Source organism: Bubalus bubalis, chromosome 7 (genome assembly GCF_019923935.1).
Source record: "Bubalus bubalis isolate 160015118507 breed Murrah chromosome 7, NDDB_SH_1, whole genome shotgun sequence".
Taxonomy (NCBI): domain Eukaryota; kingdom Metazoa; phylum Chordata; class Mammalia; order Artiodactyla; family Bovidae; genus Bubalus; species Bubalus bubalis.
Window position 1 is genome coordinate 33,410,429 of NC_059163.1, and position 21,750 is coordinate 33,432,178.

The 21,750-nt window shown below is 36.1% G+C and overlaps 1 protein-coding gene across 1 annotated transcript; it reads left to right on the forward strand.

Annotated features, from left to right (window-relative positions):
* The first annotated feature begins 6,301 nt into the window (after positions 1-6,301).
* On the forward strand, positions 6,302-21,346 carry TMPRSS11B (transmembrane serine protease 11B). Its single transcript, XM_045166235.1, is given in 14 exon segments — positions 6,302-6,365; positions 7,403-7,448; positions 8,807-8,928; positions 11,338-11,453; positions 11,533-11,600; positions 14,090-14,250; positions 15,809-15,847; positions 16,643-16,706; positions 16,708-16,767; positions 18,789-18,790; positions 19,805-19,977; positions 19,980-20,070; positions 20,450-20,592; positions 21,185-21,346. Coding segments are annotated over 14 exon segments (1,311 nt in total).
* Positions 21,347-21,750: the final 404 nt, after the last annotated feature.

A 21,750-nucleotide genomic window follows, 5' to 3' on the forward strand; every position in this document is an offset into this window, starting at 1 on the left:
AGATGGCTGGATGGCATCACTGACTCGATGGACGTGAGTTTGAGTGAACTCCGGGAGTTGGTGATGGACAGGGAGGCCTGGCGTGCTGCAATTCATAGGGTCGCAAAGAGTCGGACATGACTGAGCGACTGAACTGAACCAAACTGAATCTCCTACTCTAAAAGTGGTATAAAGTTAATGACAATATTTATTTTAAGTGAATCAACATAGGCTTCAAATAATGACTGCTTCCAATTTTATATTTGCCCAAGCCATACTTTTGGTAATTTATCCACTTTTTTTTAACCCAAAATTTTTTCTGATTTAGTGGCAAAGGATTTTCACTAACAACTTTTCTCAGTTAAAAAATAAACTATATTATCTCCACTCTTGGACTCCTCTCATTTTATGAGTCATCAAAATCTCATAAACATTAGCTATAACACTACACATAGTTTCATTTGTAAGTACTGTTAGTACCTAGGAATGTAATTCATCTTACAAAAGACGAAAACTCATCGAACAGCAATTTGGTCTCTTATAATCTATCTTTTTATTGAGTATTAGACTTCGGTTCACTATGTTACAAGGGTTGGCAAAGAATGTCAATCTTCCTTCAGCCTTTCTTTAGTAGGAATAAATTATATAATGAAGTTATATTTTTAGTAACAAAAATTACCATTGCACAAAAAATGGTGTTTTAATCTAGAGAATTTATAGGAAGTGGGCAGGCGGTCTAGTATCAGAATATTTGGATTTGATACACACACATCATTTGAGTAACAGACCTATAAACTAGGTTATCCAGATTCCTTGAGAATATGAAAGTAATATCCTAGTTATAGACGCATGCATTCTAGAGATAGAGAATCTTGCAGCTCCCATTCTAAGTTCACTACATGACATCTTGGTCAAAAACAATGTTATGAGTTTGATAAATATCAAATAATTCCCTAGAGCTTGATCATGATGAACTATTGGTAAAACTGAGCTTCTAGTTTTGCTATTTTGAGAACTAAGTCCTGTGAGAAGTATGCTTATTAAGAAACAGTGCCCTTTAAAAGGCTGCTAGTAGCTCTCCAGACAAGCTAAACCAAAATTTTGCAAATGCAAAATAAAAAAATAGTACAAATAAGAGCCAAATACCATGTAGGAATTCCCTGGTGGCTCAGCTGGTAAAGAATCCGCCTGCAATGCAGGAGACCCAGTTTAATTTCTAGGTTGGGAAGATCCCCTGGAGGAAGGCAAAGGAACCCTCTCCAGTATTCTTGCTTGGAGAATCCCCATGAACAGAGGAGCCTGGTGGGCTGCAGTCCATTGGTTCGCAAATAGAGATGACTGAGCAACTAAGCAGGACACAGCACTATGTAGGAATAAACAAGCAATAAAAAGAAAGGAGAAGAGGTGCTTGCTTCCTGTTCCTGACAATGAGACTATAAGTGCCTATTGAGAAACTGGAGTGTATGAAAAATTAGTATAAGATGTAAACCCTGCACTTTAGGATCTTATTGTCTTCTTGGGGAAATAAATATGGCACAAATAGAACAATAAATAATAATTAATTGTTATGAAGTATGTGCAATATTATGACAGAAAATAATAAAATTAATGTGGGCCAGAGTAACTTCAGAAGATTCAGTAGAATAGAAAATCTTAAGGTGGGTTTGAAGGATTTTGAAAAATTTGAAATGAAATGTATTTGGATGCAAATATCATGATACAACTTGGAGAAAATATAAACCCAGGAAGAGAAAGTACTCTCATAAGATGGATAATTCCAGATGCTATGGAGCACTTGATTAATTTTTATCTGAGTTTGTTAAAACACTGAGACTTCATAATTGAATTGAAACTGGAACATGCAGTCTATGGGAATGTTTTGGAACACATGTACATTCTATAATGTACTCATTTTAGAGAATGGTGATTCAACAAAGCCATTAATATAATATGACATATTTTTCCTTTACATTGGAGAGGCCTTTTGTAGTTATGGGACCAAAGGGAGAAAAATAGCATAAGTACTGAAATTTTAGTCTTTGTTTAGGATGGAAGAAAGGTTCATACTGTTTCATAAGCAACGTTGTTTATCCAAGGAAAGTTGAAGGAACACATCTTCTGAAGTTGCTATTTTTGATATTAGAAGCAAATCAAAAGAAAAAAGAGATGCATATGAGATGATTGGGGCTTCCCAGGTGGCTCAATGGGTAAAGAATACTCCTGTAATTCAGGAGACCCAGGAGACATGGGTTTGAGCCCTGGCTTGAGAAGATCCCTTGGAGGAGAAAATGGCAAACCACTCAAGCATTCTTGCCTGGAGAATCCCATGAATAGAGGAGCCTGTCAGGTTATGGTCCATAGAGTTGCAGAAAGTCGAATACGACTGAAGTGACTGACATGCATGTCTGCACATGAGATGATTGATATCTAACATAAATATGTAATATACATTAGCTTCAAATCTTTGTCTTATTTTAAGAAGGTAACTGACAGTAAATGTCATATAACATACATATGAGTTGTGGATTATATTTCTAATAGTTGCTTCAACAAATAATTTTCTGAATCTCAGTGAGTATGTAAAGAGAAAGTTTAAGTTTGTGCAAAGTCCAAAAAGTGGTTTTCCTGAAGGATAGGTAGCAATTCTTACAGTGGTGATTATGTCAGTTTTGGAGACTTGAATATTTTTTCTGGGAATTTTTCCACCTGATATAAATTTAAAATTTTATTTTCAATAAAATAATTGCTTTCCAACTTGTTTCATTAGAACAACATTACCTTGATTACAAAGCTTAACAATGACATTAAAAGACAATAAAATTATGTCATTCTCTTTCAGGAGCATGAATACAACACTCCTAAAGAAAATAAGATATCAAACCTAGTAAAATATAAAATGTATCACATTTTATTTGCAATACAGTTGGGGGTTATTGTAATAGAAATATAAGTTTGATTTTACATTTAAATATCATTTTAATTCATAATATTTATCAGACAAAAATAGAAAATGATTATCTCAATAAATGGAAAACAGCATTTGGTCAAATTCAAAATTAATTTATTATAAAAATTAGCAAACTAAAACCAAAAAGAACTTCTTTAATCTGATAAAATGATAGTAACTATCTTATTCAATGGTGAAATACCAAAAAACATTCCCTAAAAGTAGGAACAAGAGAAGGATGCCAGCTATCATCCATTCTATTCAACAGTAACTAGAATTCTATGATGTATGGCAAAAGTAATCAAACAACCAATCAGCTAAAAGAAAATAAAAATAAGCAATGAAAAGGAAGTAATAATATTGTACTTATTTGCTGATGTAGGTATATGCTAAAAATCCAAAATACTACACAAATAGAAAAATAAAATTAATAAATGAAGTTTCTCAATATGAAGTCAATATACTAGTCAATTGTACTTATATATGCCAACAATAAATATAACATAAAATTTAAAGAATAGTACCATTTACAAATAATATCACTTTCCTGAGGTCATGCACAGATATGAGAGCTGGACCATAAAGAGGGCTGAGTGCCAAAGAATTGATGCTTTTGAACTATTGTGCTGAAGAAGACTCTCAAGAATCCCTTGAACAGCAAGGAAATCAAGCTAGACAATCCTAAAGGAAATCAGTCCGAATACTCATTGGAAGGATTGATGCTGGACTGAAGCCCCAATCCTTTGGCCACCTGATGTGAAGAATTGACTCGTTGGAAAAGAACCTGATGCTGGGAAAGATTGAGGGCAAAAGGAGAAGGGGATGACAGAGGATGAGATGGTTGGATGGCATCACCAAGTCAATGGATATGAGTTTGAGCAAACTCTGGGAGATAGTGAAAGACAGGGAAGTCCAGTGTGCAGCAGTCCATGGAGTCTCAAAGAGTAGGACATGACTTAGTGACTGAACAATACCACCATCAACAACGATTTACACTGGAATAGAAAAAAACAAATACATGAGACTGAACCTAGGAAAACATGTATAAACCTTCTATTCAGATACTTATAAAACACTATTGAGAGAAATTTTTAAAAAATCGAAATAAATAGAAGAAATCACCAAGTTCATGGACTGGAAGCTTCAGTTAATTCTTCCCCATTTGATCTATAGATTCAATACTATACCAACAAAAGTCTAGAGATTTCTTTTTGGAACTTGATCAATCAATGTAAAATTTATAAGGAAATATAATGGACTAAAAATATGCAAGACCATTTTGAGAAAAGAAAAATAATATGGGCTTACATACCATATATCAAGTGTGAACAGAGAAAAAGTTCTGTTCTAGAAGTATTAAATTGCAATCCATCACAGATGATAAAGAATGAGGCCCATTGTGCTTTGGACAAACAGGCCTCTTAGATACTTGGGTAAACATCTCCAGCAGAATTTGAATAACCCTGGACTCTTGAATTTTCCCATACATTGAAAAGCATTAATATCATTGACTTGAGATATTTGTTTTTTGTGACTAGCAGTAGTCTTTTACTAAGATGTATACTTGACTGTATGTATTTCCTAGCCAAAAATCATACAAACTGGTTTTCTCCACTATCTCTTTGGAGCAGTTTCCTCAGAGCTAACTCAGTGGCTGTCTCCAAGCTATAGTCCTCAGTAAGACCTTGAACACAACTTAAACCAACAACTCTTATGTTGTGTGTTTTTAAGTCGACACATGACATGATGCAACTTCAATAATTAAGGCAGTGTGATAGAGTACACTAAAAAATTAACTATAAAAAATTCAGAAAGAGACCCCCATTTGATTTATATCAATACTTGATTTATAACAGAGGTGGCAATGCAGGATAGTGGATAGAGAATTGCATGCACATGATTTCAGTAAGATGTGCAGGGTCAATTAATAGTCATATGGAAAAAAATGCATCTTTACTCCTTCTTCATAATATACACACAAAGGAATGCAATGTGAATTAATGATCTAAGTGCAGATGGTAACACCAAGGTTTTCAGAAGAAAACATGCAAGTATATCTTTATGAAAGGCAAAGAATTCTTCAACAAACTATGTACATATACTCATAAAATACTAACCTTAAAAGGAAATATTGGCAAATTTTAAACTAAAATTAAGAGATTCTGTTTTTTATACACCACCAATGACTTGTTCCACTTCCAGCAATGGAGAAATATCTTCCATCAAGCTTTTCTATAATTAATAATTATAAACCTTGGAAAAAATATAACAACCATATGAAGGTAATACAGAGTGACCAAACACTGGCAAAAACTGTCTCAGAGAAAAATAATGAAGAGAAGGGACTATACTGGGTGAAATTTAAAAGCTGTCTCAAAGAAAACTAATGAAGAGAAGGGGCTATACTGGGTGAGATTTACATACATATAGTTTCTTGCCAGAGACCATTGGCCAGTCCAGGTGAGGTAGAGGAGCTAAAAATTAAACAGAAAACCACGGTACAACAGGCTGTAGGAGTCAGAACACAAAGACTGGGGCTGTAGCATAGCTGAAAAGTGAAATATGTGAAAGAATGATCATAATGGCACCCCACTCCAGTACTCCTGCCTGGAAAATCCCATGGACGGAGGATCCTGGTAGGCTGCAGTCCATGGGGTCGCTGAGGGTCGGACTTGACTGAACGACTTCACTTTCCCTTTTCACTTTCATGCATTGGAGAAGGAAATGGCAACCCACTCCAGTGTTCTTGCCTGGAGAATCCCAGGGACGGCAGAGCCTGTTGGGCTGCCATCTATGGGGTCACACAGAGTCAGACACTACTGAAGTGACTTAGCAGCAGTAGCAGCAATGATCATTTTCACTGGTAATTAGGGAAATGAAGAGGTAAACAACAATGAAATAGAATTCATTATATCAAAATGGTGGTGATATTGGTTATGTTAATATCAATACCTTGTGAAAAGTCTTTTGTCAGCAACTTCTACCTAATTATAGCTGGTTCCAGTTGAGGAGGAAGAATCCAGAATGATGAAACTGGTCAAACACAGTTAGAATTATCTGGATATACCAAAAAGCTATTTCTTAGGTGTACCTTTTAAGTGACCAGACAAAGATTAGGCTATTAGTTTTTTCTAAATAGCCAAGTCAAGGAAGCTTGTCATTCCCTGGAGGACTCTTATCTTGAAACCATAGAAATATGACAGTCGTTGACACTAGTCAGACAAGTTTCACTTTATTTGTTCTCTTTATTTCACCCAGCCCATAAAAATGAACCAACCAACACTGAATGTAACACATAAACCTGGGAAACTCTGATCATCTTAAAAGCTCCACCAGAAAGCCCTTATTTTTATTACCACTATTATCATCGTCATCATGGTCAACATCATCACTATCTTTGTTCCTGACTCCACCATAATAACCAGAATACTATGTACAGGTAAATGGAATTTTATTTGGGAGAGTAAGTCTATAAAAGCTAACAGGTTGCTACAAAGTAGCTTCTAGTTTTTTGTTCATTAGTTGCTTTTTATAATTTAGATTTTTATTTCTGGATCCATGTTACTGTTTCTGATATCTAAAGGCCCTGTAAAGTCTCTGGGAAATTTTCAGAAATTTGGAAAATATTAATCAAATTTTAGCAAAATTTTATTTGCTATTTTAAAAATAATCATTCATAAGAATACCACTGGGACTTCCCTGGTGGTTCAGTGGTTAAGATTCCACATTTCTAGTGCAGGGGCATAGGTTTGATTGCTGGTCAAGGAACTAGGATATCACATGTTGCAAGGTGCAGCCAAAAAAAAAAAAGGAATACTACCATTTTTGTTCTCTAATAGTGTAACGAAAACCATGTATTCTAATATGAATTTTTAAAGAAATATTTTAAAAACCTGAATGCCATTATAGATTTTTGGAATAATATACTTTACAACACAGACTCTAAATTAGCACCTGGCAAACTGCAGGGGGCCCTCAAAACGTAATACATTTCCAAATAAGTTCCTGTCCAGACTCTAGGCTTTCCTAGAGTTCTGGAAGAAAGTTGGTGGTGGAGGCTCTTTGACTTATTTGATCATTAATTATTCATACTTTCTTCCTTATTAATAAGCCTCTCCCTATGTGGCTCAGATGGTATAGAATCCTCTTGCAATCTGGGAGACCTGGGTTTGATCGCTAAGTTGGGAAGATCCCCTTGAGATGGGAAAGGCTACCCACTCCAGTATTCTGGCCTAGAGAATTCCATGGACTGTATAGTCCATGGGGTCGCAAAGAGTTGGAAAAGACTGAACAACTTTAATGATGGGGAAAAAAAAGTATCTTTATAAGATTTGGGGAATTTTGCATTGGAATTATGTTTTACACTCTTCACTATATAACAGAACTCAGGTTCATCCAATTCAAGTGGTTGGAAATGAAGTTTTAGTAAATGAGAACTACAGTTTGTAAGGCTTTGTAATTTAACTGCTAATTCAGTGTCAGAATTTGTTATAACGAAGTCTGATTTAGGATATGATACTGGGTATGGGCTGTGGGAAATAAATTATTGTGAGATAAATGTTTTAAAATTGTGGATAGTGTAGTTACCGTAATTTTTAACATTATTATAATATGATAAAGGTAATAGTTGAATTATACCAGAATAGCAATGAGTTCTTCCTTGCAGTAGGTTCTGTCCAAAAGTGAGTCAGGTATAATTTAGTTTAGCATATGGAGTTGGTTAAATTTATTGAAGATTAATTTTTACCCTATTATCTTTGTTAAATGAGAGATTCATTCAGGAACTCAGATTTCTACCTTTAAAAAATTATGGCTAAAATATATACTTGATAGATGAGAGTAAATTATTTCATGAATGGACTTTTTTGGATATTTAGAACATGATTTTAATGATTTCAGCTGTTATTAAAAATAATAATCAATTTCAGAATGCAAACATCATACTAGAGGAGAGGTTGAATAAATCATAAACTGTGATATTTTATATATAAAAAATCTCAATTATTTATGATAGGAAGAAATTCACAATTAAAGGGAAAAAGCAATACCAGTTCTATAGTCAACACTGTGTATTCTTTAGAATTTTATGTAAAGTTTAAAAATAAAATTAAATTAAATTAAAAAATAAATAAATAAAAGGGATCTTCAAAGAAAAGCATTTTATACACTGTAGTATAGTGACTATTTTATATCGAAACCATGCCAGCTACTTTCTGTACTATGTACATAATTTAGGCTATATAGTGCTTGAGTCTCTCAAACTAATATTCATGTCTCAGAGAGACTAAGCTACCAGCTTAAGTTACAATGCCTATTCCAAAACAAATTTGAGACTATCATAGTAAATTTTTCTACTTATTAGCAGACATATATTTTCAGATATTAATAAGGTTATAAATATTATTGTTCACATTAATTAAATGCTCCTTTTAAAGTGTGATTTATCTAATATAAGAAATATTTTTCTATGAAAATTAGATTATACAAATGAACTCCAGTATAAAAGCACGTATGGAATGTAGGGAATTTCTTTGAAGTGCTTTCACAATGTTGGCATAGGGTAGTGTTAATAAACAAGTCATCAAAAGAGATATAAGGAAGAGGTAGGATTAAGAATTGAGAACAGAACAGAGAGGAATTAAGACTGGGTGGAGTTGCACAGGAATTTTCCAGGCAAGAGTACTGGAGTGAGCATTAGCGTCTATCCTCCTTACACATCTGAGGCTTCTTGTTTTAAGCTAACACAAAGATATGATGCATAAACTATAACTTGTTTGTATGAGTTGGAGGAGAGACAGGTAAATTTAGAATATTTATCATCTGATTCAGCACAACACACAGCACATCATCTGATTCAAGTCACCTTCCTTCTTTTGGTAGACACACCAGCGTATCTTCTCAGAGAAGATCTTGGCCGTTATGGAGAACCATCCTTATTTTTCTTGGAGTTGTGGCAATTTGGGGATTAACTATTGGCCTCCTTGTCCATTTTCTGGCAGTTGGTCAGTATTGACTCTCATTTTCTTAAAAATTGACAAGAAACAACAAGAATATTAAATTTCTTTATGGAAACTTTCTCATCAAATTACTATTTTATTTCAACATAATTTTATGCTATTTGACATCAAAGTTTGCAATTTTTTTGAATCAGATGCCTCTTTGATCCAGTCTATAAGTTATATCAACAGCTATGGGAGTGTGGGCAAGATTGAAATGCTCAGTACTGTGATGCCAGTATTCATTGTCAATAAAGGTGCTTGTAGAGTAGGTTTGTAGCTAACTTGTATCTTTGGTAAAAAATATACCTCAAACTTCAGAGATTCCCTACTCTTTTTGGTTCCTTCTGATATTGGTTATTAAGATCTACACACACAATTGTGTCTGACTCTTTGCGAACCCATGGACTGTAGCCCTCCAGGCTCCTCTGCCTATGGGATGTTCCAGGCAAGAATATTGGAGTGGGTTCCCATTCCCTTCTCCATTGGATCTTCCCAACCAAGGGATCAAACCTGGGTTTCCTATATTATAGGCAGATGCTTTACTGTCTGAGCCAATCCTTGTGCTCTGATATTGGTTGTTAAGATCCATTTGAGGTACTTCCCTGGTGGTCCAGTGATGAAGAATCTGCCTTATAATGCAGGGAATGCATTTTGGTCCCTGGTTAAGATCCCACATGCTGTGGAACAGCTAAGTCCGGGACCAAAACTAATAAGCCCACATGCTCTGGAGCTCTTGTGCCACAACTAGAGAGTCTGCACCATGATGAAAGATCCCACATGAGGTAATGAAGATCTTATGTGCTGCAACTAAGACTTGATGCAGCAAATATATAAACAAACTTTTCTGAATGACATAATTGATAAGCAGCTGTGGATAATCCACTAATGGCTTTTCTAATAGTGGACAGTCAAGAGTGGTTAAATTGCTGAATGCTCATACTAACTTGATCTTATTATTAATAACATTCATTAAGTTTACATCCAGAAAGCTTGTTTTATTTTTATCTTTCAGGAAAAGTAAACCCTGAAATTTGTATATCCATTTAATGTTTTTATTTTTTATTTTATTTTTTAACTTTAAAATATTGTAATGGTTTTGCCATATATCAACATGAATCCGCCACAGGTATAGGCATCTTTTCATGTGTTTGTTAGCCATCTGTATGTCTTCTTTGGAGAAATGTCTATTTAGTTCTTTGGCCCATTTTTTGATTGGGTCATTTATTTTTCTGGAATTGAGCTGTAGGAGTTGTTTGTATATTTTTGAGATTAGTTGTTTTTTAAAGAAACTTGTATATTTTTGAGATTAGTTGTTTTTTAAAGAAACTTGGCATGTGTTACTCCACTTGATCCTCACACTAATTCTCTGAGCCTGGGAGGGCAGGTTTTACTACTGTCCCTACTTTCACATGCAGGAAACTGAGGCTCAGGAAAGCCAAGTGACTTCCTAGATATCACAAGCTTTTTAGTATAGTTGAGCACAAATCCACATCTTAATACTTTAAGTGTATGATTCTAACAATACTTTTTCATGATTTTCCTGTTTTATTCCTCTGAAATATATCACCCTATGCAGTAATGCAATGTGGATATATTTTGCTTGATTCAGTGAAAATTTCAGTTCTTTTTCAACCTAGCCTCTTCTCCTTTGTTTTTACCCAGCCATCTTAATATCAAATTTCAAAACTTATCCTTTGGAAGCATAGTGGAAGCTCACAGTCTCTTGCCTACCTTGTCTATCCACCACGTCTCCATAGTCTGAATCTTTCTATCTACTTCTATCTCTACTCATTAAAAAATAACTTTATTCACATAGTTTCCTTATGGATAGCTCTCTGAGTTTTCCAAAGCAGGCTCCCATGAAGAAGCCTTGTCAGTATGTTAGTGGGGACCAGTAGCTTAATTAGCTAGTCTTCCAAAATATGGTTTGCATTTTAACAAGTCCCTTTTTTAAAAGAAACAATGACTTAGTGGAAAGAAGTGATACAAAATGGAACACTACAGTCATCCTGGCTTGAGCAGGAAGTGTGTGGGATGAGAATTTACTCTTGAGTTTCTTACATGGTCAGCTATCTACCATTTCAGATTCAATGCTAGACAAGCTTATATTACCTAAATCTAAATTAGTTGAACTGGACTTCTTGAAATAAAATTAGACACTCAAACTTGGTTGTAAAAGTTTTTTGAAGCAATTTTGGAAGATGGGCTTACTCTAGGATTCTGGTTTACGAATTAATACAGTCTTTGTTAATACTGAGAGTAATTAGAGTTGGCTGAGAGCTAGGGGGATCTCTCATTCAAGTGGTGATAAGTTAATTTCCCAGTATTGATTATTAATTTTGAGATAAAGATATGGAGGGACTTGAGGTCAAGTTTATTTTTAAGTTTTTAAAGTATTTCTTTATTTCACAGAAAAGACTTACTATTACCAAGGTGATTTTGATATTTCTGGAATCACATACAATGATAATTGTGAAAAAACGGTTTCACAGGCCAGCACAGATCTGAGCAAAGATACTGAGATTAAGGTAAGTCAGAAGTTTATTTATTTTATTATAAATTTGGTTAAAACATACATGGTAGCTTTTTTGTTTTTTCTCTTGACAGATGTCTGATGCACTTCAAAATTCTAGTGTATACAAAGAATATATAAACTCAAAAGTCATCAAACTTCTGTAAGTAAAAATTCATTCAAGATCTTATGGAATGAGAAGTAGATAATATATCACATACACCTCAGCTTTAAATAACAACAACAGCAAGAAACAGGGATAGAGGAAGAGAGAGAGAGAAGGAAGGAAGGGAGGAAGGAAGGGAGGAAAGAAGGGAAGAAAGAAGGTAAAAAGAAAGGGGCTAAAGAGTTCCTCAGCCTTTGACTGTGTGGATCACAATAAACTGTGGAAAATTCTGAAAGAGATGGGAATCCCAGACCACCTGATCTGCTTCTTGAGAAATTTGTATGCAGGTCAGGAAGCAACAGTTAGAACTGGACATGGAACAACAGACTGGTTCCAAATAGGAAAAGGAGTTCATCAAGGCTATATATTGTCACCCTGTTTATTTAACTTACATGCAGAGTACATCATGAGAAACATTGGACTGGAAGAAACACAAGCTGGAATCAAGATTGCCAGGAGAAATATCAATAACCTCAGATATGCAGATGACACCACCCTTATGGCAGAAAGTGAAGAGGAACTAAAAAGCCTCTTGATGAAAGTGAAAGTGGAGAGTGAAAAAGTTGGCTTACAGCTCAACATTCAGAAAACGAAGATCATGGCATCCGGTCCCATCACTTCATGGGAAATAGATGGGGAAACAGTGGAAACAGTGTCAGACTTTATTTTTCTGGGCTCCAAAATCACTGCAGATGGTGACTGCAGCCATGAAATTAAAAGACGCTTACTCCTTAGAAGGAAAGTTATGACCAACCTAGATAGCATATTCAAAAGCAGAGACATTACTTTGCTAACAAAGGTTCGTCTAGTCAAGGCTATGGTTTTTCCTGTGGTCATGTATGGATGTGAGAGTTGGACTGTGAAGAAGGCTGAGCGCTGAAGAATTGATGCTTTTGAACTGTGGTGTTAGAGAAGACTCTTGAGAGTCCCTTGGACTGCAAGGAGATCCAACCAGTCCATTCTGAAGGAGATCAGCCCTGGGATTTCTTTAGAAGGAATGATGCTAAAGCTGAAGCTCCAGTACTTTGGCCACCTCATGCGAAGAGTTGACTCATTGGAAAAGACTCTGATGCTGGGAGGGATTGGGGGCAGGAGGAGAAGGGGACAAGAGAGGATGAGATGGCTGGATGGCATCACTGACTCGATGGACGTGAGTCTGAGTGAACTCCGGGAGTTGGTGATGGACAGGGAGGCCTGGCGTGTTGCATTTCATGGGGTCGCAAAGAGTCAGACACGACTGAGCGACTGATCTGATCTGAAAGAGTTCCCCATATATTATAGCATCACTGTATTGAACAAATTTCTATTCAGGTAGGAAGTGTTCTGCTCAAATCTTTAATCTCTGTACTTGAAGGGGAATTATAAGGTTTTTGGTGGCAGTCAGTCCTAACTGACTTCTATGATAAAAGATAATTGTAACTCTATGCAAAACCAGAAGTTCTAGCTGATTGTTTTGCTACCGATACACTAAAATCATCTCTTTTCCCATTCATACCCATCTGGCCATATTTTTTCTAAAATAATCCTCTTTTGTTCTCTCTCACAATTGCCATCACTTTAATGACCGGAGAAAGTGAATCTTTTTAAGGTAACTTTTGTCTAAATATGTATTGTAAGTACGCTTGGTGGTGGTGGGGATGAGGGATGTAGGGAGACAGTGTCACAAAGCATAGGGAATGAGTGACACAGGGAATACTTGTGAGTCTGAACTCCCTAAACAAAACAAAATGAAACAAAAATCCAGCTAGCCAACCAATCAACCAACTAACCAACCAACCAATCTACTTTCTTACAGACAAGCAAAAATCTTCAAAGGGTCTTCAATTAATCATAATTATTTGAAAATAGAGTTGAAGTTTTTTTTTAATAGTGCTTAATATGGATTTTTGTTTGAAAATCTTCCAAAATGAATTTATCTTATTTCCTGATTAATAAAAATGATGTACTGAATATGTAGATAATGGAGATTGTCTTCATGCTTTAGAGTTATCTTTCTGAACTTTCTCATTGCATAGATCTATTGGGGTGGGCATGTATAAGAATCTATAGGAAGAAGTTTAGTATTGACTCCCAAATACATGCTAGAAGTTGTCTTTTGAGTATTTCCAGACCCTACATTTAAGTTCTCATTTATCTTTTTCTCTAAAATTAAGCTATTAGAAAATATCTATATAAGAACATTATTTTTTTTTCTACATTACAATAAAATCTCAAGCCAATTATTTGTTGGCCAGTAGTCAGTTTCTTACATATGTTTGAAATATTCTGATTTCTAGTTTGTGGTTCACATCCTTTTTCATGAGCAATACCTCTTAACCAGTTAAGTTCTTAGGGACCATTACACTTTATATATACTGAGACAATATCTGTATTATTTTTTAATATATGTAAAGGCAATATAATTAAAATGTGGGAAATCTAATGTGTTCATGAAACATCTAAAAAAATCAGAAAACAGCACACTAAAATATTTCTGTTATTTCTAGTCCTGATTCCAATGGTTCAAATGTACAGTTACAGTTGACATTCAAGTTTCCTCCAGCAAAAAAGAATAGCATGAGGACTAAAATCAAGATTATTTTACATCAGAAGTTGAAGGACACCATGGCATCCTGGAATGCAGTTCCCACTTCCATTAAAGTTACAGGTATTTTACTTTTTTACACTATTTTCTACTACTTAAATACCTAGACTATTAAAAACAAAAAAGGACTGGAAAAAAAAATGAACCAAAGTTTTTAGGAATTTTCTTAGGAAAAATTAGTTTTCCCAACTGTGGCACTCCTATAATTGAGGTGGTATTGGAAAGGGAAGTGTTATAGAATCTTTGTTTGAACAGTGATAGAAATGTGTTAAGCTACAGGCATGCTTGTGAGTTTGGAAAGGTTGGCTGTAATGGATGAAAAGGGGGTGAAAAATAATAACTGAAGCCATATTCCTCCTTGTGCTGTGCTTAGTTACTCAGTCGAGTCTGACTCTTTGTGATGTCATGGACTGTTGCCTGCTGGGCTTCTCTGTCCACAGGGATTCTCCAAGCAAAAATACTGGAGTGGGCTGCCAAGCTCTCCTCCATATGTTCCTCCTTACCTTCTACTTATGTCAGGCTCTCATTATAAGAAACAGACTTGGGGTTTTCTTGATCATTCAGTGTAAAGATTGCAGGAGTAAGGGTAAAGTTAAAGATTAGGGAATTCTCATTACTTCTTGTGGAAGAATGGAAGTAATATTATTAAAGATAAAGTTTGCCTGGAATAATTCCTTAGAAAACAAGGGAAGAAAATGATAGGATTTTGTCCTAGTACAGAAAGTAATTATTCATAAATTTTTGATGATTTTTCAAAGATCTTGAAACTCTAAACTCCAATTATTAAAAAGTCTGTTAGGTGATAAGCTTATGTTTCCAGAGCCCAGTTTTGTGATTCTTCCAGACTGACAATTGATCCTAGTATCCTTGAAGGCTATAATGGTCACCAACTGCCTGTTACAGCTCCTTTGCTTCAATACAGTCCCTGTTACCAATGGGCCACTCATAAGAAGTGAGTTTGAGTTAGAGCTTCTGCAAGGAGCAAGATAATTCCTTTGTGCTTAGTCATTAGGAAAGAAGGTTGTACCAGTTATGGCCCCTCTGTCTCCTAGAAATGCAGGGTCAACACTTTCCGATGTGCCTTTTTTTTATGTTCTCTTTTCTTTCTCTCTAAGGTATCTTTCCAGTAGAAAATAGACTTAAATTTAAGTCAAATTCTCAAAATTTCACAATTCAGTCTAAGTAATGAGATGACTTCTAAAGAGCAGGGTAAGCACAATAAAATGTAATTTTAATTGCTATTCTTCTTTAAAATATAGACAACTCTATTTCAAAGTAGTGAGAATTATCATAGGGAAAAAAATCCTAAGATTATGCTCAGTGCCTCTTTTAGTAAGAGTGTCAGCTTCTTATTTCTCTAAATGTTTTATACTTCAACTGTTATAAAACTGAGAGCTTTGCTTTTTTATCTCCTTTTCCTTTTGCCTATACCACCTGGTAGAGATGTGGAGAGATAGCCAAAATTGAGCAAGTAGGAGTCAGAGGGGTTGATAAATAACACATGAACTAATCTGAATAGTCAAATGTTGGGTGTACTTGGGTTGAGAAATTTAGTCCTTTGGTTGAAAAGAATTGCTTGGTGATATTTTATTAACCTTATGTTTTTGTTTCTTAATTTCAGAAATCATCAAGAATAATGTTGAAATGCTTACCAACAAATGCTTCTAAACTGTAAGTTTAGAAATTTTATTATAAATTTAACACTTTCATAAATAGTTCCCCATCGTCTTGCTACAAAGTTTCTAGAAGTACTTCATTTTGGAAACCTGTAATAGTCTTTCAAAATTATTGGCGATGCCACATATCTATCTAGCATTTCTTTTTGAAAAACACTGACTATTTGTAATGGGTTGTCCAAAAGTGTGAAGTGAGAATTATTTTCAAAAAATGGAATCATGAAGAATATCATGGCTGAATTAGTTTTTTTTTCTAAGTGAATGAAAAATGGAGGGTAATAAGAAAATGCAAAACTAGGCTATATAAAATGTGTTTATTATAAGTTAAAAAAACAGTCTGTACTTTTTAAGCCAATTCTCTTTAGAGCATCATGTGTCCCACAGTTTGATACATCCATGCATTCATTCATTCAGTGGATATTTATGGAGTATATGTTGTCCACATAGGGCTTTACAGACAGTATTGTACATGCTATGCAAGACATTAATGAAGCAAAGTCTCCACCTTTAAAATTATGCAATTTACTTGGGGAGACTAGAATTATAATACAACAAAGGTCAACAGTTGAAAGATTCTTGAAACTGGAAAAGAGGAAAAGTAAAAGTCATTGAAACAAGGATAGAGTGCTACCATAAAAAAAGTACATTCTGGAAAAAAACAGCATTGGTTAGGAGATGCAGGACAATCATTGAAGGATTTCAAGAATTGTTTTAAAATGTATTTCTTATAAAGTATAATCAAAGTTACCTGCTCTTGTATAAATAAATCCTTTTTTCAGGTTGTGGGAGAAGACTGACCAACAGTATCACAGTAGGCAACCGAATTGTGAATGGGGAAAATGCCACTGTGGCCTCCACTGATCAGCAGCAGGTGGCTCCTATCTGCAGCGCATTGCTTTGCTAGGTAAGTTTGAAAGTCTGACTAAATTTAAGATTCTGGTTGCAGATCTATTTAGGAGGTCTGTGGAGGTTAACCTAAATGTGTGACATTCACCAAGACTACATGAAATTTACAAGTACTCTCATAATTTAAGGGCAGTGAAGACATTTAAGGGCTTCCTAGGTGACACTAAAGAACTTTCCTGTCAACACAGGATACTCCGGTTCGATCCTTGCATCAGGAAGATCCCCTGGAGGATGGCATGGCAACCCACTCCAGTACTCTTGCCTGGAGAATCCCCATGGACAGAGGATCCTGGCAGGCTACAGTCTGTAGGGTCGCAAAGAGTTGTACACAGCTGAAGCAACTGAGCTCACACACATGCCAACATAGGCATTTAAATGGGAGCAACTAAGGGAAAAGCGAATGGAAGCAAGTAACATTTTCCAAATAAGGGCTTTTGCCTGATGCTAAGTGCTTTATTTACATCATTTCATGTAATCATAACAATAATTCCATATGAAATGTATCAGATCAGATCAGTCGCTCAGTCGCCTCCGACTCTTTGCGACCCCATGAATCGCAGCACGCCAGGCCTCCCTGTCCATCACCAACTCCCGGAGTTCACTCAGACTCACGTCCATCAAGTCAGTGATGCCATCCAGCCATCTCATCCTCTGTCGTCCCCTTCTCCTCCTGCCTCCAATCCCTCCCAGCATCAGAGTCTTCCAATGAGTCAACTCTTCGCATGAGGTGGCCAAAGTACTGGAGTTTCAGCTTTAGCATCATTCCTTCTAAAGAAATCCCAGGGCTGATCTCCTTCAGAATGGACTGGTTGGATCTCCTTGCAGTCCAAGGGACTCTCAAGAGTCTTCTCCAACACCACAGTTCAAAAGCATCAATTCTTAGTCACTCAGCCTTCTTCACAGTTCAACTCTCACATCCATATATGACCACAGGAAAAACCATAGCCTTGACTAGACGAACCTTTGTTGGCAAAGTAATGAAATGTATACTTGAAGCTATTTAAAGATGAGAAAATCGGGTTTAGAAATGGTGATACAACTTGACCAAGATCCTACCACTCTTAAACAACAGGAACCAAGTGTGAAGTCAGGTATGTCTAAATCCAGTTACAAGGTGCTTATTTGTCTTGTGCTCTAGGGATTTACAATCTAGTTGAAGAAATTTAAATGTGATGTATTAAAGGTATTATGCAGCATAGTGGTAAGTGTCACACGTACAACACAGATGTTAGTATGCTCTATGAAGACTTGATGAAGATAGAGAACATATTCTAACTGAGATATGCAGTTGCAAGTTTTGTTCCAGACTCTAAAGAGATGAAGTTTGTTTGATTGGAGTAGATATATCAGAAAGAATAATGCATATTTTGAGTTGATAAAATAGTCATCTTCAAATGTGTTGAGATGTAGAGATACAAGTCTTATTCTATGGACAGCAAACAAAAATAACTATTTGAAATAAAGAAGATTTTTAAATGGAAACGTTAGAAAATATAGTTTTATTCATCAGGGACACCTCTAAATAACAAGATGCTTACTTACTAAAGAAACACAGCTATTGAATATGTGGAGTCACTGAAGTCTTCAGAGTGGGAGAAGGATTCAAGAAGGTCACAGTTGAACAAAGATCTTGAAATCTTAAAAAAAAAATGCACCTGACATTTTGAGGAAAGTGACAGTAATTAAATAGAATGTTAGGGCCTAAATTAAGAAAGCATCGCAAAGGAACTGGAGAATTTGGTCCAAAAATCTAAATTAGAAGCCAAGATTCATTGACTTGGTACATATAGTGGAGTGACTGGTGAGAACGAGTTGCAATTTTTTATGTATGCAGACAGAGGTCAAGAGCCCTGCCACAGGCTCATGGAGTCCAGCGTACATGGCAGTACATGTGATTCTGGACCCCATGCACTGAGGCTTCTCATGTGATTGCTCCCTAACTCAAATGCATAGAAACCAGATGTGGCTGAAGTAGCAGGAGACATCAGCGACTGTTTAGGAGGATTTGTAGTGGGCTAGGAGTCGGACACGACTGAGCGACTTCACTTTCACTTTTCACTTTCATGCATTGGAGAAGGAAATGGCAACCCACTCCAGTGTTCTTGCCTGGAGAATCCCAGGGATAGGGGGAGCCTGGTGGGCTGCCGTCTCTGGGGTCGCACAGAGTCGGACACGACTGAAGCAACTTCAGTCGCAGCAGCAGCAGCAACAGCTCCAATATGGGCTTCCCTGGTGGCTCAGAAGGTAAAGAATCTGCCTGCAATGCAGGAGACCAGGATTTGATCCCTGGGTTGGGAAGATCCCCTGGAGAAGGAAATGACAATCCACACCAGTACTCTTGCCTGGAGAATTCCATGGATTCAAGAGCCTGCTGGGTTACAGTCCATGGGGTTGCAAAGAGTCAGACATGACTGAGCAACTAACATACACACAACATCTCCAATACAGGCTTCCCTGGTGGTTCAGATGGTGAAGAACCTGCCTGCAATGAAGGAGATATGGGTTCAATCCCTGGGTCAGAAAGATCCCCTGGAGAAGGAAATGGCAACCCACTCCAGTATTCTTGCCTGGGAAATCCCATGGAGAGAGGAGTCTGGTTGGACACGACTTGACAACTAAACAACAAACAAATCTAATAGTCCTTAGTTAGTAGTAGTTAAGTTGCTCAGTCATGTCTGACTCTTTGCGACCCCATGGACTGTAGCCCACCAGGCTCCTCTGTCCATGGGATTCTCCAGGCAAGAATACTGGAGTGGGTTGCCATTTCCTTCTCCAGGGGATCTTCCCGACCCAGGGATTGAACCCAGGTCTCCCGCATTCGAGGCAGACGCTTTAACCTCTGAGCCACCAGGGAAGCTGTTTTTATATGTCTGCAGCATTTATGACATCCCCACACCAAAGACATTTTTAAGATAATAATTTAAGTGCTTTATAGTACTGTTTCGGAAACATAGCTTAAAGTGATAAGATAACCACTGAGAATACTATTTTGACCCACAAATTCAGTGTATTTTAATTAAATTGTGCCCTCCAAGAAAAATAATCAGAAGATTGGAGGGTTAACTTTGGAACTGTAGTAAATAAACCGTATATGACACGGAAAGTTCAAAACATTATTATTCATGAAAATTTTAGTGGCCCTGGCATTCATGATGATATTGCCCTTGTACAGCTCGCTGAAGAAGTCTCTTTTACGAGGTATGTTCATAAGATTTGAAGATTTGTCTTCCTGAAGCCAAAATGAAACTCTCAGCAAATGACAGTGTTGTAGTTACAGGATGGGGAACACTTTATATGAATGGTAAGTTTATGTGAATGGTAAGTCTTTCTATAAATATGTAATAGCTTCATAGGAATAATTATTTATTCAATCACTCACTCTTTCATGCAATTAACCAATTCATTAAAAAAAAAAAAAACTGAAAAGAAAATGAAGTGATGGGACCAAAAAAGCATGGCATTGTCTTCAGTTTCTGAAATATCTCCGGGAATACGAACTGGAAAATTTGGAATTTCTGTGTGAGGCAGCCAGCTATAATAAACATTAGAAAGAAATCAGTCTAGCCTGGGACTGGTCTGCCTCTTGGAGACCAAAAGAATCTGCTTTATTCTACAAATTGTTCTTTGTTTTAACAAACAAGGTTAAGATCTCCATAATATGCAGAATTTCTTGCCCTTAGGTCTTCTTCCAGTGATACTTCAGCAGACCTTTTTGAAGATTATTGATAACAGAGTTTGCAATGCTCCATATGCATTATCTGGCTTGGTGACTGATACAATACTATGTGCTGGATTTATGTCAGGAGAAGCAAATGCCTGTCAGGTACTTTTAGATACATTGTCAAATCATTTTTCCCAAGTACTAATTCATTGGAAGTTTTTTCCACTTTTTTTTTTTTTCTTAATGATTTTCACAGAGTAGCTTCTTATTTCAATCCACCTAACAAATATTTATTCATCTCATTAATGTACCAGACCCCAGCTAAGAAGCTGGAAATGCAGTGGTGAACACAACTCTGCTCTCAGGAAGTTTTCAGTCTAGGAATCCATAGTTACAAGGTAATAAAATAAATTTGGCCCTATTTTCTGGGCAACCTGCAGACCTAAAGAGGCTGCCTCTTCCTTATCCAGAGATGCCACTTGCACATGTCATCCATTCCACAGAGGCTTCATCATGGAGTCACTTTTGCCATTGTTAAGGTCAACTTCTAGTCTTCCCAGCCCAATCCAATCCCATTGTAGGCACTGTGTTCTGGTTTGTAATTGCCCTGGGTTTTGAAGAAACTCAGTAGTTCCACAGTTCTAAGCCCAAAGAGCATGAATTGTCTGCACTGCCTAGAGCCTATTGAAAACTCCAGAGAAGAGAGAGAAATGTTTCAGGACAAGAAACATTTTTTTTTCTTGTTTTCTTCTAGAATGATTCTGGTGGATCACTAGCTTACTCCAACTCTAGGAACATCTGGCACCTTGTTCAAATAGTAAGAGCGGGAGAAGAGTGTGGTAAAAAGAATAAACCAGGTGTCTACACTTGAGTGACTGCTTATCATGACTGGATTACCTCCAAGACAGGACTCTGAAAGAGAAGTAAATTTGGAACATAACAGAAAGACAACTATAGGATATTCTTATCCATTTTCTCAAAGTATTTTTCTTTTTATTGTTGATACAACAATTATTTTCTTACATACAAATGAATGAAGGTCTTGATTAGTGTTTTATCTAAAACACTATCCATTCATTCATTTATTTATTTAACTAATATAGAAAGCAGAAAGAAAAGAAGGAAGATCAAAATATTTTTATTAATACCCTAGTTCTGATTTACCTTGCTATTAAATTAGAAATATACTTTATTTTTCAGAATTTAAAAAAATTCACATTTTGTTAGAATGAGAACAAATATGCTAGATATACCAAATAAATTATTTTTCATTCTATAAATTACAAATTCATTTTATTAAACTGGACTGTATAAGACAAA